The 27711-nt window shown below is 45.8% G+C and overlaps 1 protein-coding gene across 5 annotated transcripts in view; it reads left to right on the top strand.

The window, feature by feature from the left end:
• UTRN (utrophin) overlaps positions 1-27711 on the top strand; it is an 846507-nt gene that overhangs the window by 714679 nt on the left and 104117 nt on the right. For all 5 annotated transcript variants that reach the window (XM_077283030.1, XM_077283029.1, XM_077283032.1 and 2 more), the window contains one exon: positions 15795-15996. In XM_077283030.1, the coding sequence (XP_077139145.1) occupies positions 15795-15996 (202 nt within the window). The remainder of the gene's footprint in view (positions 1-15794; positions 15997-27711) is intronic.

Below are 27711 nucleotides of genomic sequence, written 5' to 3'. Positions count from 1 at the left end.
TATTATGTGTGGTAATATGGTGGGGGGCGGGATTATGTGTGGTAATGTGGTGGGGGGCGGGATTATGTGTGGTGATGTGGTGGGGACGGGATTATGTGTGGTGATGTGGTGGGGGCAGGATTATGTGTGATGTGGGGGGCGGGATTATCTGTGGTAATGTGGGGGTGGGATTATGTGTGGTAATGTGGTGGGGGGCGGGATTATCTGTAGTAATGTGGTAGGGGGGCGGGATTATGTGTGGTAATGTGGGGGGCGGGATTATGTGTGGTAATGTGGTGGGGCGGCGGGATTATCTGTGGTCTTGTGGTGGGGGTTTGATTATGTGTGGTAATGTGGTGAGGGGGCAGGATTATGTGTGGTAATGGGGTTCGGGGGCTGGATTGTGTGGTAATGGGGTGGGGGGCGGGATTACCTGTGGTAATGGGGTGGGGGGCGTGATAATGTGGTAATGGGGTGGGGGGCGTGATTATATGTGGTAATGGGGTAAGGGGCGTGATTATGTGTGGTAATGGGGTGGGGGGTGGGATTATGTGTGGTAATGGGGTGGGGGGGCGGAATTATGTGTGGTAATGGGGTGGGGGGACGGGATTTTGTGTGGTAATGGGGTGGGGGGACGGGATTTTGTGTGGTAATAGGGTGGGGGGTGGTATTATGTGTGGTGGGGGGCGGGATTATGTGTGGTGATGTGGTGGGCGGGCGGTATTATGTGTGGTGGGTGGGCGGGATTATGTGTAGTGATGTGGTGAGGGAGTGGGATTATGTGTAGTAATGGAGTGGGGGGGCGGGATTATGTGGTAATGGGGTGGGGGGTCGGGATTATGTGTGGTGATGTGATGTGGGCGGGATTATGTGTGGTAATGTGGTGGGGGCGGTATTATGTGTGGTAATGTGGTGGGGGGGCGGTATTATGTGTGGTAATATGGTGGGGGGCGGGATTATGTGTGGTAATGTGGTGGGGGGCGGGATTATGTGTGGTGATGTGGTGGGGACGGGATTATGTGTGGTGATGTGGTGGGGACGGGATTATGTGTGGTGTTGTGGTGGGGGCAGGATTATGTGTGATGTGGGGGGCGGGATTATCTGTGGTAATGTGGGGGCGGGATTATGTATGGTAATGTGGTGGGGGGCGGGATTATCTGTAGTAATGTGGTAGGGGGGCGGGATTATGTGTGGTAATATGGTGGGGGGCAGGATTATGTGTGGTAATGTGGTGGGGCGGCGGGATTATCTGTGGTCTTGTGGTGGGGGTTTGATTATGTGTGGTAATGTGGTGAGGGGGCAGGATTATGTGTGGTAATGGGGTTCGGGGGCGGGATTATGTGGTAATGGGGTGGGGGGCGGGAATACCTGTCATAATGGGGTGGGGGGCGTGATAATGTGTGGTAATGGGGTGGGGGGCATGATTATATGTGGTAATGGGGTAAGGGGCGTGATTATGTGTGGTAATGGGGTGGGGGGGCGGAATTATGTGTGGTAATGGGGTGGGGGGACGGGATTATGTGTGGTAATAGGGTGGGGGGTTGTATTATGTGTGGTGGGGGGCGGGATTATGTGTGGTGATGTGGTGGGCGGGCGGTATTATGTCTGGTGGGTGGGCGGGATTATGTGTGGTGATGTGGTGGGGGGGTGGGATTATGTGTAGTAATGGAGTGGGGGGCGGGATTATGTGGTAATGGGGTGGGGGGTCGGGATTATGTGTGGTGATGTGATGTGGGCGGGATTATGTGTGGTAATGTGGTGGGGGGCGGGATTATGTGGTAATGTTGTGGGGGGCGGGATTATGTGTGGTAATGTGGTGGGGGCGGTATTATGTGTGGTAATGTGGTGGGGGCGGTATTATGTGTGGTAATATGGTGGGGGGCGGGATTATGTGTGGTAATGTGGTGGGGGGCGGGATTATGTGTGGTGATGTGGTGGGGGCGGGATTATGTGTGGTGATGTGGTGGGGGGCAGAATTATGTGTGATGTGGGGGGCAGGATTATCTGTGGTAATGTGGGGGCGGGATTATGTGTGGTAATGTGGGGGGCGGGATTATCTGTAGTAATGTGGTAGGGGGGCGGGATTATGTGTGGTAATGTGGTGGGGGTGGGATTATGTGTGGTAATGTGGTGGGGCGGCGGGATTATCTGTGGTCTTGTGGTGGGGGGTTTGATTATGTGTGGTAATGTGGTGGGGGGCGGGATTATCTGTAGTAATGTGGTGGGGTGCGGGATTATGTGTGGTAATGTGGTGGAGGGGCGGGATTATGTGTGGTAATATGGTGGGGGTGGGATTATGTGTGGTAATGCGGTGGGGGGCGGGATTATCTGTAGTAATGTGGTAGGGGGCGGGATTATGTGTGGTGATGTGTTGGGGGGCGGGATTATGTGTAGTAATGTGGTGGGGCGGGATTATGTGTAGTAATGTGGTGGGGGGGCGGGATTATGTGTGGTTATGTGTTGGGGGGGCGGGATTATGTGTGGTGATGTGTTGGGGCGAGATTATGTGGTGATGTGTTGGGGGGCGGGATTATGTGTGGTGATGTAATGGGGGGCGGCATTTGTGGGGGGCAGGATTGTGTGTGGTGATGTGGTGCGGATTGTGTGTGGTAATGTGTTGGGGGCGGGATTGTGTGTGGTGATGTGTGGGGGGGCGGAGATACTGTGCAGGGGGCAGGATTAGCGAGTAATCACGATGCCTCATCTATATATATATATATATATATATATATATATATATATATATATATATATATACATATATATATATATATATATACACCTAAACTATGTGTAGACATTTATTTTATCTATTCTATTGTAACCTGTCAGTGTGATTTTACTGTACGCCGTGTGTGGTGATGTGGTGGGCGGGCAGGATTATGTGTGGTGGTGGGTGGGCAGAATTATGTGTGGTGATGTGGTGGGGGGGCGGGATTATGTGGTGATGTGGTGGGGGGCGGGATTATCTGTAGTAATGTGGTGGGGTGCGGGATTATGTGTGGTAATATGGTGGGGGGCGGGATTATGTGTGGCAATATGGTGGGGGCGGGATTATGTGTGGTGGGGGGCGGGATTATCTGTAGTAATGTGGTAGGGGGCGGGATTATGTGTGGTGATGTGTTGGGGGCGGGATTATGTGTAGTAATGTGGGGGGCGGGATTATGTGTAGTAATGTGGTGGGGGGCGGTATTATGTGTGGTAATATGGTGGGGGGCAGGATTATGTGTGGTAATGTGGTGGGGGCGGGATTATGTGTGATGTGGGGGGTGGAATTATCTGTGGTAATGTGGGGGGTGGGATTAGGTGTGGTAATGTGGTGGGGGGCGGGATTATCTGTAGTAATGTGGTATGGGGGCGGGATTATGTGTGGTAATGTGGTGGGGGGCGGGATTATCTGTAGCAATTTGGTGGGGTGCGGGATTATGTGTGATGTGAGGGGTGGAATTATCTGTGGTAATGTGGGGGGTGGGATTAGATGTGGTAATGTGGTGGGGGGGCGGGATTATGTGTGGTAATATGGTTGGGGGCGGGATTATGTGTGGTAATGTGGTGGGGGGCGGGATTATGTGGTAATGTGGGGGGCGGGATTATGTGTGGTAATGTGGGGGGCGGTATTATGTGTGGTAATGTGGTGGGGGGGCGTTATTATGTGTGGTAATATGGTGGGGGGCGGGATTATGTGTGGTAATGTGGTGGGGGGCGGGATTATGTGTGATGATGTGGTGGGGGCAGGATTATGTGTGGTGATGTGGTGGGGGCAGGATTATGTGTGATGTGGGGGGCGGGATTATCTGTGGTAATGTGGGGGCGGGATTATCTGTGGTAATGTGGGGGCAGGATTATGTGTGGTAATGTGGTGGGGGGCAGGATTATCTGTAGTAATGTGGTAGGGGGCGGGATTATGTGTGGTAATGTGGTGGGGGGCGGGATTATGTGTGTTAATGTGGTGGGGCGGCGGGATTATCTGTGGTCTTGTGGTGGGGGTTTGATTATGTGTGGTAATGTGGTGGGGGGCGGGATTATATGGTAATGTTGTGGGGGGCGGGATTATGTGTGGTAATGTGGTGGGGGGGCGGTATTATGTGTGGTAATATGGTGGGGGCGGGATTATGTGTGGTAATGTGGTGGGGGGCGGGATTATGTGTGATGATGTGGTGGGGGCGGGATTATGTGTGGTGATGTGGTGGGGGGCAGGATTATGTGTGATGTGGGGGGCGGGATTATCTGTGGTAATGTGGGGGCGGGATTATGTGTGGTAATGTGGGGGGCGGGATTATCTGTAGTAATGTGGTAGGGGGCGGGATTATGTGTGGTGATGTGGTGGGGGCGGGATTATGTGGGGGGTGGGATTATCTGTTTTAATGTGGGGGTGGAATTATGTGAGGTAATGTGGTGGGGGGCGGGATTATCTGTAGTAATGTGGTAGGGGGGCGGGATTATGTGTGGTAATGTGGTGGGGGGCGGGATTATGTGTGGTAATGTGGTGGGGCGGCGGGATTATCTGTGGTCTTGTGGTGGGGGTTTGATTATGTGTGGTAATGTGGTGGGGGGCGGGATTATCTGTAGTAATGTGGTGGGGTGCGGGATTATGTGTGGTAATATGGTGGGGGGCTGGATTATGTGTGGCAATATGGTGGGGGCGGGATTATGTGTGGTAGGGGGCGGGATTATCTGTAGTAATGTGGTAGGGGGCGGGATTATGTGTGGTGATGTGTTGGGGGCGGGATTATGTGTAGTAATGTGGGGGGCGGGATTATGTGTAGTAATGTGGTGGGGGGCGGTATTATGTGTGGTAATATGGTGGGGGGCAGGATTATGTGTGGTAATGTGGTGGGGGCGGGATTATGTGTGATGTGGGGGGTGGAATTATCTGTGGTAATGTGGGGGGTGGGATTAGGTGTGGTAATGTGGTGGGGGGCGGGATTATCTGTAGTAATGTGGTAGGGGGGCGGGATTATGTGTGGTAATGTGGTGGGGGGCGGGATTATCTGTAGCAATTTGGTGGGGTGCGGGATTATGTGTGATGTGAGGGGTGGAATTATCTGTGGTAATGTGGGGGGTGGGATTAGATGTGGTAATGTGGTGGGGGGCGGGATTATGTGTGGTAATATGGTTGGGGGTGGGATTATGTGTGGTAATGTGGTGGGGGGCGGGATTATGTGGTAATGTGGGGGGCGGGATTATGTGTGGTAATGTGGGGGGCGGGATTATGTGTGGTAATGTGGTGGGGGGGCGGTATTATGTGTGGTAATGTGGTGGGGGGGCGGTATTATGTGTGGTAATATGGTGGGGGGCGGGATTATGTGTGGTAATGTGGTGGGGGGCGGGATTATGTGTGATGATGTGGTGGGGGCAGGATTATGTGTGGTGATGTGGTGGGGGCAGGATTATGTGTGATGTGGGGGGCGGGATTATCTGTGGTAATGTGGGGGCGGGATTATCTGTGGTAATGTGGGGGCGGGATTATGTGTGGTAATGTGGTGGGGGGCAGGATTATCTGTAGTAATGTGGTAGGGGGCGGGATTATGTGTGGTAATGTGGTGGGGGGCGGGATTATGTGTGTTAATGTGGTGGGGCGGCGGGATTATCTGTGGTCTTGTGGTGGGGGTTTGATTATGTGTGGTAATGTGGTGGGGGGCGGGATTATGTGGTAATGTTGTGGGGGGCGGGATTATGTGTGGTAATGTGGTGGGGGGGCGGTATTATGTGTGGTAATATGGTGGGGGCGGGATTATGTGTGGTAATGTGGTGGGGGGCGGGATTATGTGTGATGATGTGGTGGGGGCGGGATTATGTGTGGTGATGTGGTGGGGGGCAGGATTATGTGTGATGTGGGGGGCGGGATTATCTGTGGTAATGTGGGGGCGGGATTATGTGTGGTAATGTGGGGGGCGGGATTATCTGTAGTAATGTGGTAGGGGGCGGGATTATGTGTGGTAATGTGGTGGGGGGCGGGATTATGTGTGGTAATGGGGTGGGGGGGCGGAATTATGTGTGGTAATGGGGTGGGGGGACGGGATTTTGTGTGGTAATAGGGTGGGGGGTGGTTTTATGTGTGGTGGGGGGCGGGATTATGTGTGGTGATGTGGTGGGCGGGCGGTATTATGTGTGGTGGGTGGGCGGGATTATGTGTGGTGATGTGGTGGGGGGGTGGGATTATGTGTAGTAATGGAGTGGGGGGCGGGATTATGTGGTAATGGGGTGGGGGGTCGGGATTATGTGTGGTGATGTGATGTGGGCGGGATTATGTGTGGTAATGTGGTGGGGGACGGTATTATGTGTGGTAATGTGGTGGTGGGGCCGGTATTATGTGTGGTAATATGGTGGGGGGCGGGATTATGTGTGGTAATGTGGTGGGGGCGGGATTATGTGTGGTGATGTGGTGGGGGCGGGATTATGTGGTGATGTGGTGGGGGGCGGGATTATGTGGTGATGTGGTGGGGGGCGGGATTATGTGGTAATGGGGTGGGGGGCTGTTATGGTTTCCAATGGCAAGGAAACATCAGAAGCATAGAATAAACGGACAAGCTCTCGGGTGATGGAAACTAGAGCTGAGCAGAAAACTGGGAGCAGGAACATGCAACAGAATCACTCTGGATACATTGATGGCCAGCATTAGAATGACTGAGGAGCAAGGTTAAATAGGATACTCCCACATCCTGATAGGAACAGGTGAACTGAGAAGGCAAAGCTTGCAGGACACCAGTACCACAAGAGACCACCGGGGGAGCCCACGAACCGAATCACAACAGTACCCCCCCCTTAAGGAGGGGGCACCGAACCCTCACAAGAACCACCAGGGCGATCTGGATGAGCCCTATGAAAGGCACGGACCAAATCAGAAGCATGAACATCAGAAGCTGTAACCCAAGAATTATCCTCTTGACCGTAGCCCTTCCATTTCACCAGATATTGAAGTCTCCGTCTGGAAACACGGGAGTCCAAGATTTTCTCCACCACGTACTCCAATTCACCCTCAACCAGCACAGGAGCAGGAGGCTCAACAGAAGGCACAAGTGGTACCTCATACCTCCGCAATAATGACCGATGGAAGACATTATGGAAAGCAAAGGATGCTGGGAGGTCCAAACGAAAAGACACAGGGTTAAGAATTTCCAAAATCTTATAAGGGCCGATGAACCGAGGCTGAAACTTAGGAGAAGAGACCCTCATAGGGACAAAACGGGAGGACAACCACACCAAGTCCCCAACACGAAGACGAGGACCAACACGACGATGGCGATTAGCAAAACGTTGAGTCCTCTCCTGGGACAACTCCAAATTGTCCACCACCTGCCCCCAAATACGATGCAACCTATCCACCATGGTATCCACTCCAGGACAATCCAAAGACTCCACCTGACCGGATGAAAAACGAGGATGGAACCCTGAATTGCAAAAGAAAGGGGAGACCAAAGTGGCAGAACTGGCCCGATTATTAAGGGCAAACTCAGCCAACGGCAAAAAGGAGACCCAGTCATCCTGATCAGCAGACACGAAACACCTCAAATAAGTCTCCAAGGTCTGATTAGTACGTTCCGTCTGGCCATTTGTCTGGGGATGAAATGCAGACGAAAAAGACAAATCAATGCCCATCCTGGCACAAAACGCCCGCCAAAATCTGGACACAAACTGGGATCCCCTGTCGGAAACGATATTCTCCGGAATACCATGCAGCCGAACCACATTCTGAAAAAACAGGGGCACCAACTCAGATGAGGAAGGCAGCTTGGGCAAGGGCACCAAATGAACCATCTTAGAAAAGCGGTCACACACCACCCAAATGACGGACATCTTCTGAGAAACAGGGAGATCCGAAATAAAATCCATAGAGATGTGTGTCCAAGGCCTCTTAGGAACAGGCAAGGGCAACAACAACCCACTAGCCCGAGAACAACAAGGCTTGGCCCGAGCACAAACATCGCAAGACTGCACAAAAATACGCACGTCCCGAGACAGAGAAGGCCACCAGAAGGACCTACCCACCAAATCTCTGGTACCAAAAATTCCCGGATGACCTGCCAACGCAGAAGAATGAACCTCCGAGATGACTCTATTGGTCCACTCATCCGGCACAAACAATCTACCAGGCGGACAACGATCAGGCCGATCCGCCTGAAACTCTTGTAAAGCACGTCGCAGGTCTGGGAAGACAGCAGACAATATCACCCCATCCTTAAGTATACCCGTAGGTTTAGAATCACCAGGGGAATCAGGTTCAAAACTCCTAGAAAGGGCATCCGCCTTCACATTCTTAGTACCTGGCAGATACGAAACCTCAAAATTAAACCGGGAGAAAAACAACGACCAGCGCGCCTGTCTAGGATTCAGACGTCTGGCCGACTCAAGATAAATCAAATTTTTGTGATCAGTCAAGACCACCACCTGATGTTTAGCACCCTCAAGCCAATGACGCCACTCCTCGAATGCCCACTTCATCGCCAAAAGCTCCCGATTACCGACGTCATAATTTCGCTCGGCGGGCGAAAATTTTCGAGAAAAGAACGCACAAGGTCTCATCACTGAACAATCTGAACTTTTCTGCGACAAAACCGCCCCCGCTCCGATCTCAGAAGCATCAACTTCCACCTGAAAAGGAAGAGAAACATCAGGCTGGCACAACACCGGAGCAGAAGAAAAACGGCGCTTAAGCTCCCGAAAGGCCTCCACAGCAGCAGGAGACCAATCTGCAACATCAGCACCCTTTTTAGTCAAATCAGTCAAAGGCCTGACAACGCTAGAAAAAACAGTTATGAATCGACGATAAAAGTTAGCAAAGCCCAAAAATTTCTGAAGGCCCTTAAGAGAAGTCGGTTGCGTCCAGTCACAAATAGCCCGAACCTTCACAGGATCCATCTCAATAGAAGAGGGGGAAAAAATGTACCCCAAAAAAGAAATCTTCTGAACCCCAAAAACACACTTTGAACCTTTAACAAACAGAGAATTGGTCCGCAAAACCTGAAAAACCCTCCTAACTTGTTGAACATGAGATTCCCAGTCATCCGAAAAAATCAAGATATCGTCCAAATACACAATCATAAATTTATCCAGATATTCACGGAAAATATTGTGCATAAAAGACTGAAAGACCGAAGGGGCATTTGACAGACCAAAAGGCATCACCAAATACTCAAAATGGCCCTCGGGCGTATTAAATGCGGTTTTCCACTCATCCCCCTGCTTAATTCGCACCAAATTATACGCACCGCGAAGATCAATCTTAGAGAACCACTTCGCCCCCTCAATGCGAGCAAATAAATCTGTCAGCAATGGCAAAGGATACTGATACTTGACTGTGATCTTATTCAAGAGTCTATAATCAATACAAGGTCTCAAAGAACCATCGCTTTTAGCTACGAAAAAGAACCCCGCTCCAAGAGGAGACGAAGAAGGACGAATATGTCCCTTTTCCAAGGACTCCCTAATATACTCTCGCATGGCAGCATGTTCAGGTACAGACAGATTGAATAGACGACCCTTAGGAAATTTACTGCCTGTGATCAAATCTATGGCGCAATCGCAATCTCTGTGAGGAGGAAGAGAATTAAGAGTAGATTCCTCAAAAACCTCACGATAATCAGACAAAAACTCAGGAATTTCAGAGGGAATAGATGAAGCAATGGAGACCAAAGATGTGTCCCCATGATTTCCCTGACATCCCCAGCTTAGTACAGACATTGTTTTCCAGTCAAGGACTGGGTTATGAGTTTGCAACCATGGCAATCCCAGCACCAACACATCATGTAGATTATACAGTACAAGGAAGCGAATCACCTCTTGATGGTCTGGAGTCATACGCATAGTCACTTGTGTCCAGTATTGTGGTTTATTACTAGCCAATGGTGTAGAATCAATACCCTTTAAAGGTATAGGAACTTCCAGAGGCTCTAGATCAAACCCACAGCGCCTGGCAAAGGACCAATCCATAAGACTCAAAGCGGCGCCAGAATCCACATACGCATCCGCAACAATAGAAGATAACGAACAAATTAGAGTTACAGACAAAATAAACTTGAACTGCAAAGTGCCAATAGCAGAGGATTTATCAACTTTCTTTGTTCGTTTAGAGCATGCTGATATAACATGAGTAGAATTTCCACAATAGAAGCACAAATGATTTTTGCGCCTATAAATCTGTCGTTCGCTTCTGGACAGAAAGCTATCACATTGCATACTCTGTGGTGCCTCTTCAGAAGACACCGCCAACTGGTGCACAGGTTTGCGTTCCCGTAAACGCCGATCAATCTGAATTGCCATTGTCATGGACTCATTCAGACCAGTAGGCGCAGGAAACCCCACCATGACGTCTTTTACAGCATCAGAGAGACCTTCTCTGAAAATTGCCGCCAGAGCGCACTCATTCCACTGAGTAAGCACAGACCATTTTCGAAATTTTTGGCAATATATTTCGGCTTCATCTTGCCCCTGAGAGAGGGCTATTGGGGCTTTCTCAGCCTGAATCTCCAAATTTGGTTCCTCATAAAGCAACCCCAAAGCCAGAAAAAACGCATCCACATTGAGCAACGCAGGATCCCCTGGTGCCAATGAAAATGCCCAATTTTGGGGGTCACCCCGCAGTAAAGAAATAACAATTTTTACTTGCTGGGCAGGATCTCCAGCAGAATGAAATCTCAGCAAAAGAAACAATTTACAATTGTATTTAAAATTTAGAAAACAAGATCGATCTCCAGAAAAAAACTCCGGTATAGGAATTTTAGGTTCAGACCGAGGAGCATGTAACAAAAAATCTTGTATATTCTGAACTTTAGAGGCAAGATTATTCAAATTGGTAGCCAGACTCTGGGGATCCATATTTCAACAGATAAAGTCTGAGCCATTCAGGGGTTAAGAGGAGAGGAAAACAGGAGACTGCAATTAGAGCTGGAGTGCAACTTCAGAGGAAGGAAAAAAAAAAAAAAGGTTTCACACAGTTCCTTTTCTCTCCTGCTTCAGCCTATAGATTAAACATTTGGGCTGGCCATACTGTTATGGTTTCCAATGGCAAGGAAACATCAGAAGCATAGAATAAACGGACAAGCTCTCGGGTGATGGAAACTAGAGCTGAGCAGAAAACTGGGAGCAGGAACATGCAACAGAATCACTCTGGATACATTGATGGCCAGCATTAGAATGACTGAGGAGCAAGGTTAAGTAGGATACTCCCACATCCTGATAGGAACAGGTGAACTGAGAAGGCAAAGCTTGCAGGACACCAGTACCACAAGAGACCACCGGGGGAGCCCACGAACCGAATCACAACAGGGGGCGGGATTATGTGTGGTGATGTGATGGGGGCGGGATTATGTGTGGTAATGTGGGGGGGGGGCGGGATTATGTGGTAATGTTGGGGGCGGGATTATGTGTGGTAATGTGATGGGGGGCGGTATTATGTGTGGTAATGTGGTGGGGGGCGGTATTATGTGTGGTAATATGGTGGGGGGCGGGATTATGTGTGGTAATGTGGTGGGGGGCGGGATTATGTGTGGTGATGTGGTGGGCGCGGGATTATGTGGGGGGTGGGATTATCTGTTTTAATGTGGGGGTGGAATTATGTGTGGTAATGTGGTGGGGGGCGGGATTATCTGTAGTAATGTGGTAGGGGGCGGGATTATGTGTGGTAATGTGGTGGGGGGCAGGATTATGTGTGGTAATGTGGTGGGGCGGCGGGATTATCTGTGGTCTTGTGGTGGGGGTTTGATTATGTGTGGTAATGTGGTGGGGGGCGGATTATCTGTAGTAATGTGGTAGGGGGCGGGATTATGTGTGGTGATGTGTTGGGGGGTGGAATTATGTGTAGTAATGTGGTGGGGGGCGGGAATATGTGTAGTAATTTGGTGGGGGGGCGGGATTATGTGTGGTTATGTGTTGGGGGGTGAGATTATGTGGTGATGTGTTGGGGGCGGGATTATGTGTGGTGATGTGGGGGGCGGGATTATGTGTGGTGATGTAATGGGGGCGGCATTTGTGGGGGGCAGGATTGTGTGTGGTGATGTGGTGCGGATTGTGTGTGGTAATGTGGGGGGCGGTATTATGTGTGGTAATGTGGTGGTGGGGCTGGTAATATGGTGGGGGGCGGGATTATGTGTGGTAATGTGGTGGGGGGCGGGATTATATGTGGTGGGGGCGGGATTATGTGGTGATGTGGTGGGGGGCGGGATTATGTGTGGTAATGGAGTGGGGGGGCGGGATTATGTGGTAATGGGGTGGGGGGCGGGATTATGTGTGGTGATGTGATGGGGGCGGGATTATGTGTGGTAATGTGGTGGGGGGGCGGGATTATGTGGTAATGTGGGGGGCGGGATTATGTGTGGTAATGTGATGGGGGGCGGTATTTGTGGTAATGTGGTGGGGGGCGGTATTATGTGTGGTAATATGGTGGGGGGCGGGATTATGTGTGGTAATGTGGTGGGGGGCGGGATTATGTGTGGTGATGTGGTGGGGGCGGGATTATGTGGGGGGTGGGATTATCTGTTTTAATGTGGGGGTGGAATTATGTGTGGTAATGTGGTGGGGGGCGGGATTATCTGTAGTAATGTAGGGGGGCGGGATTATGTGTGGTAATGTGGTGGGGGGCGGGATTATGTGTGGTAATGTGGTGGGGCGGCGGGATTATCTGTGGTCTTGTGGGGGTTTGATTATGTGTGGTAATGTGGTGGGGGGCGGATTATCTGTAGTAATGTGGTAGGGGGCGGGATTATGTGTGGTGATGTGTTGGGGGGTGGAATTATGTGTAGTAATGTGGTGGGGGGCGGGATTATGTGTAGTAATGTGGTGGGGGGCGGGATTATGTGTGGTTATGTGTTGGGGGTGAGATTATGTGGTGATGTGTTGGGGGCGGGATTATGTGTGGTGATGTGGGGGGCGGGATTATGTGTGGTGATGTAATGGGGCGGCATTTGTGGGGGGCAGGATTGTGTGTGGTGATGTGGTGCGGATTGTGTGTGGTAATGTGTTGGGGGCGGGATTGTGTGTGGTGATGTGTGGGGGGGCGGAGCTGCTGTGCAGGGGGCGGGATTAGCGAGTAATCGCGATGCCCCATATATATATATATATATATATATATATATATATATATATATATATATATATATATATATATATATATATATATATATATATATATATATATACCTAAACTATGTGTAGACATTTATTTTATCTATTTTATTGTAACCTGTCAGTGTGATTTTACTGTACACCATGTGTGGTGATGTGGTGGGCGGGCGGGATTATGTGTGGTGGTGGGTGGGCGGGATTATGTGTGGTGATGTGGTGGGGGGGCGGGATTATGTGTGTTGATGTGGTGGGGGAGGGGGATTATGTGTGGTAATGGAGTGGGGGGGCGGGATTATGTGGTAATGGGGTTGGGGGCGGGATTATGTGTGGTGATGTGATGGGGGCGGGATTATGTGTGGTAATGTGGTGGGGGGCGGGATTATGTGGTAATGTTGTGGGGGGCGGTATTATGTGTGGTAATGTGGTGGGGGGCGGTATTATGTGTGATAATATGGTGGGGGGCGGGATTATGTGTGGTGATGTGGTGGGGGCAGGATTATGTGGGGGGTGGGATTATCTGTGGTAATCTGTGGTAATGTGTGGTAATGTGGTGGGGGGCGGGATTATCTGTAGTAATGTGGTACGGGGGCGGGATTATGTGTGGTAATGTGGTGGGGGCGGGATTATGTGTGGTAATGTGGTGGGGGGTGGGATTATCTGTAGTAATGTGGTGGGGTGCGGGATTATGTGTGGTAATGTGGTGGGGGGTCAGGATTATGTGTGGTAATATGGTGGGGGCGGGATTATGTGTGGTAATGTGGTGGGGGGCGGGATTATCTGTAGTAATGTGGTAGGGGGCGGGATTATGTGGTAATGTGGTGGGGGGCGGGATTATGTGTGGTGATGTGTTGGGGGGCGGGATTATGTGTAGTAATGTCGTGGGGGGTGGGATTATGTGTAGTAATGTGGTGGGGGGGCGGGATTATGTGTGGTGATGTGTTGGGGGGCGAGATTATGTGGTGATGTGTTGGGGGGCGGGATTATGTGTGGTGATGTGGGGGGCGGGATTATGTGTGGTGATGTAATGGGGGCGGCATTTGTGGGGGGCAGGATTGTGTGTGGTGATGTGGTGCGGATTGTGTGTGGTAATGTGTTGGGGGCGGGATTGTGTGTGGTGATGTGGGGGGGCGGAGCTACTGTGCAGGGGGCGGGATTAGCGAGTAATCACGATGCCTCATATATATATATACCTAAACTATGTGTAGACATTTATTTTATCTATTCTATTGTAACCTGTCAGTGTGATTTTACTGTACACCGCGCTGAATTACCGGCTTTTCTAATGGACACCGGTGCGTATTTCTCGCAAGTCACACTGATGGTCCGTGTGGTGTGCGAGTTTTTCTTGCACCCATAGACTTTCATTGGCGATTCTCAGCCAATATACGGTGCAAATCGCAGCATGTATATCGCACGTATAATACGACCGAGAAAGCAATGGATGATAAGAGCTGCCCCATAGATTAACATTGGTCCCAGTGCTATACGAATTTTTATTGCAGAGCACTCGTCCGTATTATGGTCTAGTGTGTCATACTTGCGAGTGTAATGCAAGAATCTCGCCCATCAATACCCGGCACTGCCACCAGCACTCGGGACCGGAGCGTGCGGCTGCATAGAAATACATGCAGGTACACAGTCCAGTCCCGAGTGCCGGTGGCAGTGCCGGGTATTGATGGGCGAGATTCGCGCAAGTTTCTCTCATTGCACACGTAAGTGTGACCCCGGCCATATAGAAAGAATGGTGTGCACTATTGCCCTTTTAAAGGGAATCTGTCACCAGGTTTTTTCAAGTTTTTAATGTTGCCAATTTTCTGCAGCATTTCTGCACCTATTAGGTAAATGAGGTTACTTTGAATTTTTTTTCATTGTGTTTTTCAGTGCTGTTTTTCCATGTATTTTCATTACGTTTTTGACACTGCGATTTTTGTCTTTTTGCTATGTTATGTTTTAACTAAAGCTTCATTGTTTTTTATCCTTGCTTCTACTTCTGATACTTCTTGGTATTTGGCTTTGATGAAACACTATTTATACTGTCATTACATGCCTTTCTATTGGGTTTCAACAGCAGAAACACACTAAAAGCACATATGTTTTTTAGTCGGGGATTTTCCAAATGTAGTGCAATTTTACAGGGAAAATTTGCACGTAAAACTCAGTGTAATCGATAGAGAAATTGACTTGTTCTGGATTTGGAACACACACCGCAGGTCAGTTTACGCTGAGTAATAAAAAAACAGCGGGCATGAGATTTCTGTAAATCCAATCCACTTTGCTGGAACTGTGAGACATTGCATATTTTTCCACCCATCTTCAAAAATGCAGTGTCAAAAACTCTTCGTGTATATTGCCAGATACCATGTTTCATCAATCCCCGTATGTGTATTTTATGTATAATTTAATTATTCATTATTTTAAAGCCAAGATAAACAATAGTGATGAGCGAACGTGCTCGGAAAAGATCTTATCTAAGCATGCTCTAGTGCTAACCGAGTGTTTTCTGGTTGCTCGAAAAATATGTTTGAGTTCACAAGGCTGCATTTCTCGTGGCTGTTAGACAATCCATGCATGTGTCGAATAGCCTCGAGACAGCAGCTGCAGGGACTCGAACATATTATTTGAGCACGCCAAAGACACTCGGTTAGCACCCAAGCATGCTTGGATAGGATCTTATCCGAGCAAGTTCGCTCACCACTAATAAACAACTATAATTCCTCTTTTACATTTTTCATCCTTACATTTTTCTTTTACTCCAGTGGATCTTTTGGATCTGGGCACCACTCACAACATTTTCAAACAGCATGAACTGAATCAAAACCAACAATTATTGTCTGTTCCCGAAATCATCAACATCCTGACTACTCTCTACGATGGGCTTGAAGAGAAAAACAAGGATCTGGTTAATGTGCCTCTCTGCGTTGACATGTGTCTGAATTGGCTGCTTAATGTCTATGACACGTGAGTTAATGCTTTATTACCTTCTTTACAATTGATTATGATGATAACTTGATAACTAGTAAGAAAGCAACTGACGAATGGTCCCCATATGATTATGGTAAGACTGTATGACCCTTAGACTGGGGTAATATAATATTCCCAGGACAATAGCTATGCTTTATCACAGTTTAACTGATATTAAACTTCATGTACAGAAGACAGTAATACCGTTATAGACGTCACCTTGCTTAGTAAAATTGAGTGGAATTGGTACTACTAAACACAATTCAATGCCAATCTGCACACATAGATGAATCACTTGCATGATGTAGATATAAAATCGTCAGTAAAGATCTTATTTAAAGAGTCATGTAAAGCTTTTATGTGACATTTGATTTTAAATATGCAGATATTTTGCTCAAGTAGACCATTTTTGATTGTGTAGTACTGAGAGCCAATCTTTGGGTTAATAAAAAACCAATCTGAAGTCTCTGAAGACTTTCAGTGGCATGCCATATGTCGCCCTTATGCTCCTATGTTAAAAATTCATTTTTTGGCAAGTTAAAAAATATATATAATACTGTAAACCAGCCCCACAGAGGCCAAAATATACTAATATTGAAAAATAAACAATACTGCTCTCTGTTGTCAGTCTCTATAAAAATATTCCAAGTGAAAAAAATTGTTTAAATGGAACCATCATGTTATAGAGTAGGGGGAGATAAGTAGTTTGATATATATGGTGGTTTTCTGAGAACAGATTCGGTGTAATCTGCGTATGCATCATTGTCTGCTTTTTGGGATTCTTGGTCCAGTGGACTGTCCTATAAGTGACTGACAGCTATCCCTGTAGGCATTACTATACAAAAAAAGCTGTCAGTCATTGATAGGACCTCCCACTTGACCAAAAATCCCCCAAATAGCAGAAGTTTAAATGACTAAAACAGATTATACTGAATCTTTTCTCACACAGCTCTATAGCAACCTACTCGGTTCCCCCTGTTCTATAACATGCTGCTGAAGAAAGGACTGCATTTACCTGATGACAGGTTCCCTTTAAAATTCAAATAAGTTTAATGGTGGTGCCCTATAATTTAATAAAACAGTTAATCCAAGTCCAAAGTGCAAAGAAGTTATGGAGCTCAATAAATAATAAAATTGCTTATTTTATTGTACTAGAGAACAAACTGGAAAAAAGCAGGAGGTCATGCAACACTCTGCCTACTGCCGCTTCACATCCTCAGATCCTTTCTCAAGGCTTGATAAAGTGGTGTTGTATCTGGAGAAAAACGAATTATTTATTAACATTTTCCATACTTTCAAAATTGGATATAAGAAGAAATTTGGTTTTGAAATGTTCTAATGTTCTGTATATTCACAGTTTTTTTTTTTACCCAACCTATACAGTGGGACTGGAAAGTTTCTGAGACCTTTGCTTTCAGTATCTGATGTGACACCCTTGTGCAACAATAACTGCATCTAAACCTTTCCGGTAATTGTTGATTACTCCTACACATTGACTTGGAGGAATTTTAGGCCATTACTCCCTATAAAACATCTTCAAGTCTGTTATGTTTGGTGGGTTTTCTCCCATGAACTGATCACTTCAGGTCTTCAACATTTCTGGGTCAGAGCTTTGACTTGGTTATTCCAAAACTTTGACTTTATTCTTCTTTAACAATTCTATTGTAGAATTACTTGTGTGTGTTGTATCATTCTCTTTCTCTATAACAAACATTCTCTTGAAATTCAGCTCATGGACAGATATCTTGGCCTTTTTTCAGAATGTGTTGATAACTTTTCTAATTCATTGTTCTATCAATGATCTCAAGCAGTCCTGACACAGATGCTGTAAAACAGGCACACACTATAATACTACCACCATCATGTTTTACAGATGGTATGAGACTTTTGTATCTCCTTATTAATGGCAGGATATGGAACTCTATAATCAACCACTAATGAAATGTTCCCATTTGCAGGTTAATTTGCTTTTATTCCAAGGCTCATATGTTGAACTATGCTTGTTTTGTTTAGATGTTTTTTAGATGCTTCTAGTGTAGTGAACCCTTCTCTGACTTTGACACTAACTCTGTTTATAACTTTCATGTTAACAATGTAGACAAGTTCACATAATTAAACAGCATTTGAGGAGCATCTGCCGGTTTCATGCTGTTAGCCTGGAATCTAATTACAAGCTCCTCAAAGTGAACATGTTGACAGGCTGCAGTCTAGCCCACTAACACCAGACGATTCTGCGAAAAGAAGCTTTTCTTGTTAAAATCCTGACAGCAGCAGTTTTGTGAGTACTGTCAAGATAGCAGCCACATTTTGGACTGTTCAATCCTGTTAGAGCTCAAAATGAGTAGGTAAGAGGTGACAGTCCATCAGATTTAGGGACCAACTATGAATTATGAGCAATAACATGCTTTCTGTAGTAACTAATTGTCATAGAAAATGTTGATTTAAACTTGGCTTCACAACTTTTAATTACCTATTACAGATGATAAGCACTAGTTTCCAGCTTTTTAGACACTAAGAGACTATGTATTTCATTTATTACAAAAAAAACATTGAAATTAGACATTGAGCTAAGATATGTTATCAATGTGTGATCATTTAGGACCCAACTGATGTCCCATTCCCATTGCTAAAATGAGGTGATTGTTAAAGTAAAACTTTTTCTAACAGCAGGATCATTTATTGCTGACTATAATTAATCATACAACATCTAGAGAAAGCCAAGTGGAGATGTTAGGAAGTGGGAAAGTGGCACAGCAATTTCTTAATGACTTATATCAGGGGCAGACATAGTATGCATCTGTGTTGGTGTATATAAGGGGCTGAGCTAATCATTTTCTTATCTTATGACTACAATTAGATTATTAGAGACATTCAGGGGTGTATTATGCCATTGCACGGGGTCCGCTGCCTATCGTTGTGCATGTCTGGCTAATTCTATGAAACTTATAGCTAAAGGTACCGTCACACTAAGCGACGCTGCAGCGATACAGACAACGATGCCGATCGCTGCAGCGTCGCTGTTTGATCGCTGGAGAGCTGTCACACAGACCGCTCTCCAGCGACCAACGATGCCGAGGTCCCCGGGTAACCAGGGTAAACATCGGGTTACTAAGCGCAGGGCCGTGCTTAGTAACCCGATGTTTACCCTGGTTACCAGCGTAAAATGTAAAAAAAACAAACAGTACATACTCACCTTCGCGTCCCCCGGCGTCCGCTTCCTGCACTGACTGAGCGCCGGCCCTAACAGCAGAGCGGTGACGTCACCGCTGTGCTGTACTTTCACTTTCACTTTACGGCGCTCAGTCAGTGTGGGAAGCGGACGCCGGGGGACGCGAAGGTGAGTATGTACTGTTTGTTTTTTTTACATTTTACACTGGTAACCAGGGTAAACATCGGGTTACTAAGCGAGGCCCTGCGCTTAGTAACCCGATGTTTACCCTGGTTACCAGTGTAAAACATCGCTGGTATCGTTGCTTTTGGTGTCAAACACGACGATACACGCCGGTCTGACGACCAAATAAAGTTCTGAACTTTGTTCAACGACCAGCGATATCACAGCAGGATCCTGATCGCTGCTGCGTGTCAAACTAAACGATATCGCTAGCCAGGACGCTGCAACGTCACGGATCGCTAGCGATATCGTTTAGTGTGAAGGTACCTTAATACTGCTATAGAAGGTTATCTTGCACATTACAATCTATTCTAAAACTTAAAAAGAACTGTGGTAGATCAGCTTACTCAGCTGCTCGCAGAGGTAGTCACAGGAATGCTTTCCATTTAAGTTTAAGTAAACCAATTGAAAAAAATACCATGGTACTGTCTCCGGGTACTGTGTTGCGTAGTCCATTACCACCAGGATATTTTGATGTCCTCTGGCGGACTTCACCAGGGGTCCAACAAGATCCATAGCAATTCCGTCAAATGGAACCTCTATTATGGGTAATGGCACTATGGGACTACCGAAGTGAGAGTCTGGAGCAGTGAGCTGGCAGCTGGGACAGGATTGACAATATTTAACAATCTCTCGGTAACATGTAGACCAGTAGAACCTCTGAAGGATCCGCTCTTGGGTTTTTTTTAAGCCCAAATGCCCACCAAAGACAAAAGAATGGACCAGATCTAACACCGTAAGCCTATAGAGCCCTGGTAAAAACAATTGCTCTGTTACTTCGCCCCTCAGTTTAGTAACCCAATATATCAACCCCATTTATCATAGGAACATTGTCAAATGCCCCTTTTTAAAGTAAGGTCTTTCATTTGAACAGTCCCAAAACTTCCCCCAGAAACACCCAACTCAGGAATGTCGGCCTCATGGGTCTCCGTATAATACTCGTCGCCAGCAAGAACAGGAGAAACTCATCTGCCCCTGATTGCAACGCGGACTCTTCATGGTCGAAGCAGTTCTTATCTGAGTAACTTGGTACCCTTGTCTTTCTCCATAAGTCCCAGAATAAGCTAAATTGACACCCTATTGTAACTGTGTGCACCAGGTCTTTAACTACTCCGACCTCATATAACTCAGTAACAGTTCGTTTCTATTCGCTCCTCACCCAATTGCCTCCAAGACTTCTCCCGAATATCACCCATCCTCTGGAAATCAGTGCCCCAACACGTCCGGTTATCCACTACTTTTGGATCTTTAAAAAGAAACCTGAAAACCCACCTCTTCAAAGAAGCTTACAGTCTGTAAAGACCACACGGCCACCTCAACACCATTGGAGCTACTGCAACCCTTGACCTATTGTCTCCTTCCCCATAATCCTGTAGAATGTAAGACCGCAAGGGCAGGGTCCTCCTCCCTCTGTACCAGTCTGTCATTGTTAGTTTTGTTTACTGTACGTGATATTTGTATTTTGATGTAACCCCTTCTCATGTACAGCACCATGGAATTAATGGTGCTTTATAAATAAATAATAATAATAATAATAATATAGTCACTCTGGCAAAAGGGTAGAACTTCTCCTTCTCACAGCTTAATTTCACCATAACCCTGTGTGTTTGCACTGGAAAATAAAACATGTATTCGAAAAACATATATTGGTATTAACTCTGGTTAGAGACATAATAGTATAGGTCTCTCCATCAATCACTGAAATTAATTAGTGGAGTGGATAACACCTATATCAGTGCCTATATATGAATACCAGAGATATTCACAAAGCCACTCACACATCTAATATATAAAGCTGAATGTGTGTGTGTGTGTATGTATGTATGTATGTATGTATGTCCGGGATTGGCATCTGAACCGTAGCAGCTACAGCCACAAAATTTTGCACAGTCACACGTCTGGACCCCGAGAGCGTCATAGGCTATGTTGTGAGGTGAAATTTTAACCCCGCGCTTTCCAATTCACCAAACAATTTTGCCCCTATCTACATAATGGGGAAAAAGTGAAAGGAAAAGTGTTGGAGGCGTCGCAGCTACAGGCACAAAATTTTGCACAGTCACACGTCTGGACCCTGAGAGCGTCAAAGCTATATTGTGAGGTGAAATTTTAACCCCGCGCTTTCCAAGTCACCAAACAATTTTGCCCCTATCTACATAATGGGGAAAAAATGAAAGGAAAAGTGTTGGAGGCAAATTAACAGCTGCCAGATGTGAACAAGGGGGACTTAAAGAATGACAGCGATGGCACCAAAGAGTATATACTGTACAGTTGCTAAGGTGGGGCCCCAACATGGGATAATCACACCACCACGGGGATATGAACACACACACAAAATGCGCCACACACTACCACGTGCTCGAACACATATACCACCCTCAGTGCACATTTCACCACACATACACCAACCTCGCCACATAAAAGTAGAAACACAAAAGTCGCCGCTCAAAACTCGCCACGCGCAAAACTCTCCACATGCAAAACTCGCCACACGTGCAAAACTCGCCACACGCAAAACTTGCACACGCAGAAAAATTGCCACACGCAGAAAAATTGCCACATGCACAAAAGTTGCAACACATGCAAAAGTTGCCTCACACAAAACTTGCACATACTCAAAAGGCACCACACATAAAACTCGCCACGCGCAAAACTCGCCATGCGCAAAACTTGCTGCACACAACTTGCTACACTAACCTGTCACATGCAACTCGACACACAAAAAGTTGCTACACGCATGTCGCCACACAAAACTCATCTCACAAAAGTCCCTACATGCATGTCGCCACACGCAACTCAACACACACAACTTGACACACGAAACTCGCCCTAAAACACACACAAGTCTGGTATCCTTCAAAAATAAAAATCTGATTAATAAGCAGACAAACTACAAGAGCAACAAATGTACCATATAGGAATCCGGCAGCTGTCAGTCACATGACCAGTCTATTATGTGTATGTGTGAGCTAATATATACTGCCAGGGGGTGGGCTTACTGTTGGCTGGGGATTTATCAGGCTGCCATTTTAGCTTACAAATACTGAGGTAAAAATACTGACCAAATAACGTGTGAACGAGGGCTAATACAGGAGGAGATGGCATACAGCTATATACTATATACAGGAGATGACACACAGGTATATACTATTTACAGGGGAGATGACACACAGGTATATACTATATACAGGAGGAGATGACACACAGATATATACTATATACAGGAGAGATGACACACAGGTATATACTATATAGAGGAGGAGATGACATACAGGTACATACTACATACAGGAGGAGATGACATACAGGTATATACTATATACAGGAGGAGATGACACACAGGTATATACTATATACAGGAGCAGATTACCTACAGGTATATAGTATATACAGGAGGAGATGACACAGGTATATGCTATGTATAGGAGGAGATGACATACAGGTATATACTATATACAGGAGATGACACACAGATATATACTATATATAGGTGAGATGACACACAGGTATATACTATATACAGGAGATTACATACAGGTATATCTAATATATAAAGCTGAATGTGTGTATGTATGTATGTGTGTATGTCCGGGATTGGCATCTGTACCGTCGCAGCTACAGCCACAAAATTTTGCACAGTCACACGTCTGGACCCCGAGAGCGTCATAGGCTATGTTGTGAGGTGAAATTTTAACCCCGCGCGTTCCAATTCACCAAACAATTTTGCTCCTATCTACATAATGGGGAAAAAGTGAAGGGAAAAGTGTTGGAGGAAAATTGACAGCTGCCAGATGTGAACAATGAGGACTTAAAGAATGAGAGCGATGGCGACAAAGAGTATATACCGTACAGTTGCTAAGGTGGGGCCCCGACATGGGATACTCACCACACACGGGGATATGAACACAAACACAAAATGCGCCACACACTACCACGTGCTTGAACACATATACCACCCTCAGCACACATTTCACCACACACACACACCAACCTCGCCACATAAAAGTCGAAACACAAAAGTCACCACTCAAAACTCGCTACATGCAAAACTCGCCATATGCAAAACTAGGCTCACGCAAAACTCGCCACACGTGCAAAACTCACCTCATGGAAAACTCACCTCATGCAAAACTTGCACACACAGAAAAATTGCCACATGTACAAAAGTTGCACCACATGCAAAAGTTGCCTCACACAAAACTTGCACATACTCAAAATGCACCACACATAAAACTCGCCACGCGCAAAACTCGCCATGCACAAATCTTGCTGCACACAACTTGCTACACTAACCTGTCACATGCAACTCAACACACAAAATGTTGCTACACGCATGTCGCCACACAAAACTCATCTCACAAAAGTCGCTACATGCATGTCGCCACACGCAACTCAACACACACAACTTGACACATAAAACTCGCCCTAAAACACACACAAGTCTGGTATTGTCCTTCAAAAATAAAAATCTGATTAATAAGCAAACTACAAGAGCAACAAATGTACCATATAGGAAATACGGCAGCTGTCAGTCACATGACCTGTCTATTATGTGTATGTGTGAGCTAATATATACTGCCAGGGGGGAGGGCTTCCTGTTGGCTGGGGATTTATCAGGCTGCCAATAGCAACCAATCACAGCTCAGCTTCTATTTTGCTACAGTTAATTAACCTGAGCTCTGATTGGTTAATATAGGCAACAAAGACATTCTCAGTATAACAAAGCTAATATATGTTGTGAAATGCTTCTATTTGCTTAGTTTTTGCCTTTTAATAATTACATTTCTATCTATTTGTTTTGTGGTTTTTGTGTGCAGAATAAATTTTTGTTAACACATTCTATTTTGCTAACAGCAGTCATTAACCCGGGCGAAGCCGGGTAGTACAGCTAGTTTAAAATATAAATCAATTTTATTATGCACAATTAATAAACATATACTGGTGCAAAAAATACAGCTCTGGCAAAAATTAAGAGACCACTACAAAATGTACAGTTTGTCTGCTTTTTCTCTTTATAGATATATTTTTAGTAAAATGTAAATTGTGCTTTTGTACTATAAACTACTGACAACATCTCTCCGAAGTTTTCTGAAAATGAGAAATGGTCAAAATAACAAAAAAATGCATTGCTTGCAGACCTAAAATAATGCAAAAAAAGCAAGTTCGTAATCATTTTGAAACAACAATACTAATGTTTTAGCTCAGAAAGAGTTCAGAAATCAATATTTTGTGGAATAACCATGATTTTTAATCACAGCTTTCATGCTTCTTGGCATGCTTTCCTCCATTCTTTCACACTGCTTTTGGGTGTCCTTATGCCACTTCTGGTACAAAAATGTAATCAGTTCTTCTTTGTTTGATGGCTTGTGACTATCCATCTTCCTCTTGATTATATTCCAGAGGTTTTCAGTGGGGTTCAGGTCTGGAGATTGGGCTGGCCATGACAGGGATTTGATATGGTGGTCCTTCATCCACACCTTGATTAACCTAGCTCTGTGGCATGGTGCATTGTCCTGCTGGAAAAACCAGTACTCAGAGTTGGGGAACATTGCCTGTGCAGAAGGAATCAACTGTTTTTCCAGGATAACCTTTTATGCGGCTTGATTCATACGTCCTTCGCAAAGATTGATCTTCCCATTTCCAGCCATGCTGAAGCATCCCCAGATCATCACCGATCCTCCACCAAATTTCACAGTGGGTGCAAGACACTGTGGTTTGTACTCCTCTCTAGGTCTCCACCTAACCAGTAGATGACCAGGTGTTGGGCAAAGCTGAAAATTAGACTGCTCAGAGAAGATTACCTTACTCCAGTCCTCTATGGTCCAATCCTTATGGTCTTTGGCAAACTTCAGCCATTTTCAAGTTGCCCTTTCCTCAGATCGAAATGTAATTAATAAAGGGCAGTTAACTGGAACAATGGAGGTCAAGATAAGGTCTGGAAAACCAAGCAAAATGCAATGAGTGCTGCTCGTAGGATTGCTAGAGAGGCAAATCAGATGCCCCACTTGACTGCAAAGACCTTCAGAAAGATTTAGCAGACTCTGGAGTTATGAAACATTGTTCTACTGTTCAGAGACACCTGCAAAATCATGTCCTTCATGGAAGCATCGTCAGAAGAAAACCTCTCCTGTGTCCTAAACAGGAAAATTCAGCATTAGAAATATGCAAAATATCTAAACAAGCCTGATGCATTTTGGAAACAAGTCCTGTTGACAGATGAGGTTAAATTAGAACTCTTTGACCACAATGATCAAAGGTTTATGTGGAGAAAAAAGGGCACAGAATTTCAGGAAAACATCTTGCCAGCCATTAAGGATGGGGATGGATCAATCATGCTTTGGGGTTATGTTGCAGCCAATGGCACAGGGAGCATTTCATAGGTAGAGTGAAGAATGGATACAATGAAATTTCCACAAATTATTGATGCAAGCATAACACCGTCTGTAAAAAAAAAGCTGACGTTGAAAAGAGGATGGCTTCTACAAATGGATAATGATCCTAAACACACTTGAAAATACACAATACAATACTTCAAAAGGTGCAAGCTGAATGTTTTACAATGACCCTCACAGTCCCCTAATCTGAACATCATTGAAAATCTGTGACTAGACCTTAAAATAGCAGTGCATGCAAGACGACCCAGGAATATCCCAGAAATGGAAGAATTTTCCAAAGAAGAATGGATGAAAATCCCTCAAACAACAATAGAAAGACTCTTGTCTGGCTACAAAACGAGTTTACCAGCTGTGATGCTTGCAAAAGGGGGTGCTATAACCATGCAGGGTGTCCAAACATTTGCATCGGCCCATTTTCCTTTTTGTATTTTTTCAAATATAAAAACTGACCTTTTTTGCCTAAAATACAAAGGGAATGTGTCATCTTTAACTTTAGGCCTTTTAGAGATCATTTCATTTTCAACTTGTTTAGCTGTTCACAATAACAGTCATTTTGACCAGGGATGGCCAAACCTTTGCATGCCATTGTAAATGTGCAGGTTTTTCCATGTGAAGGGCCTGACTGATGTTGGGTAGAACGGCAGACACAAGTCTTGTACAAGAGCCTTCCACAGTCAGTGTCCTTCCCTCTCTGAAACTGTATTTACTTTAGTTATGATGAAGCTTTTAAAACTTACACATGATGGAATCTGAAATTTAAAAAAAGCAACTAAAGTTAGGGTATGTGCACACGTCCGGATTTCTTGCAGAAATTTTCTGAAGAAAACCGGAAATTTTCTGCAAGAAATCCGCATTTTTTTTTTGCGTTTTTTTCCCGTTTTTTTCCCGTTTTTTTAGCATTCTGCAAGCGTAATTAGCTTGCAGAATGCTAAAGTTTTCCAAGTGATCTGTAGCATCGCTTGGAAAACTGACTGACAAGTTGGTCACACTTGTCAAACATACTGTTTGACAAGTGTGACCAACTTGTTACTATAGATGCTGCTTATGCAGCATCTATAGTAAAAGATAGAATGTTTAAAAATAATTAAAAAAATAAAAAATTGTTATACTCACCCAGACGATCTCCTCAGCGGCGTCCGTTCCTATAGATGCCGGTGTGGTTCAGGACCTGTGATGACGTCGCGGCTTGTGATTGGTCGCGTGAGTCACATGAGCGGTCACGCGACCAATCACAAGACAGTGACGTCATCACAGGTCCTGAACCACACCATCTATAGGAACCGAAGAGAGAGCATGCACCGGAGAGGCGGGAACACTTCGGGGTCCATCAAAGGGTGAGTATATCACTATTTTTTATTTTAATTCTTTTTTTTTTACCAATTATATGGTGCCCAGTCCGTGGAGGAGAGTCTCCTCTCCTCCACCCTGGGTACCAACCGCACATAATCTGCTTACTTCCCGCATGGTGTGCACAGCCCCGTGCGGGAAGTAAGCAGATCAATGCACTCCTAGGTGTGTGGAATCCCCGCAATTCCGCATTTTTAATGAACATGTTACTTTTTTTTCCGCGATGCGATTTTTTCGCTGAAAAAATCGCAACATTTGCACAAAAAATGCGGAATACCCTGTAAATAATAGGAGGCATATGTAAGCGGTTTTTTTCGCGTTTTTATCACGTTTTTATAGCGAAAAAACGCGAAAAATCCTGAACGTGTGCACATGGCCTTAGAGTTGCTTTTAATTCTATAAAAGCTAAGCAGATGTTTCTCTAGGAGAGGTATTCCCTGCTGATAGTCAGGGAAGCCAAAGAGGCGGCTGCTGTAGTGAGCATAGCGCTTCTTACATAATCCTCTCTTCAATTCCTGCCCTGTGCAATGGTTCACAGCAGGAGCCGTGGTAAAATAGAAGCAAAACCACATATATTTTATA

Source organism: Ranitomeya variabilis, chromosome 2, assembly GCF_051348905.1.
Source record: "Ranitomeya variabilis isolate aRanVar5 chromosome 2, aRanVar5.hap1, whole genome shotgun sequence".
Lineage (NCBI taxonomy): Eukaryota > Metazoa > Chordata > Amphibia > Anura > Dendrobatidae > Ranitomeya > Ranitomeya variabilis.
This window is presented reverse-complemented; position numbering and strand designations above follow the sequence as displayed.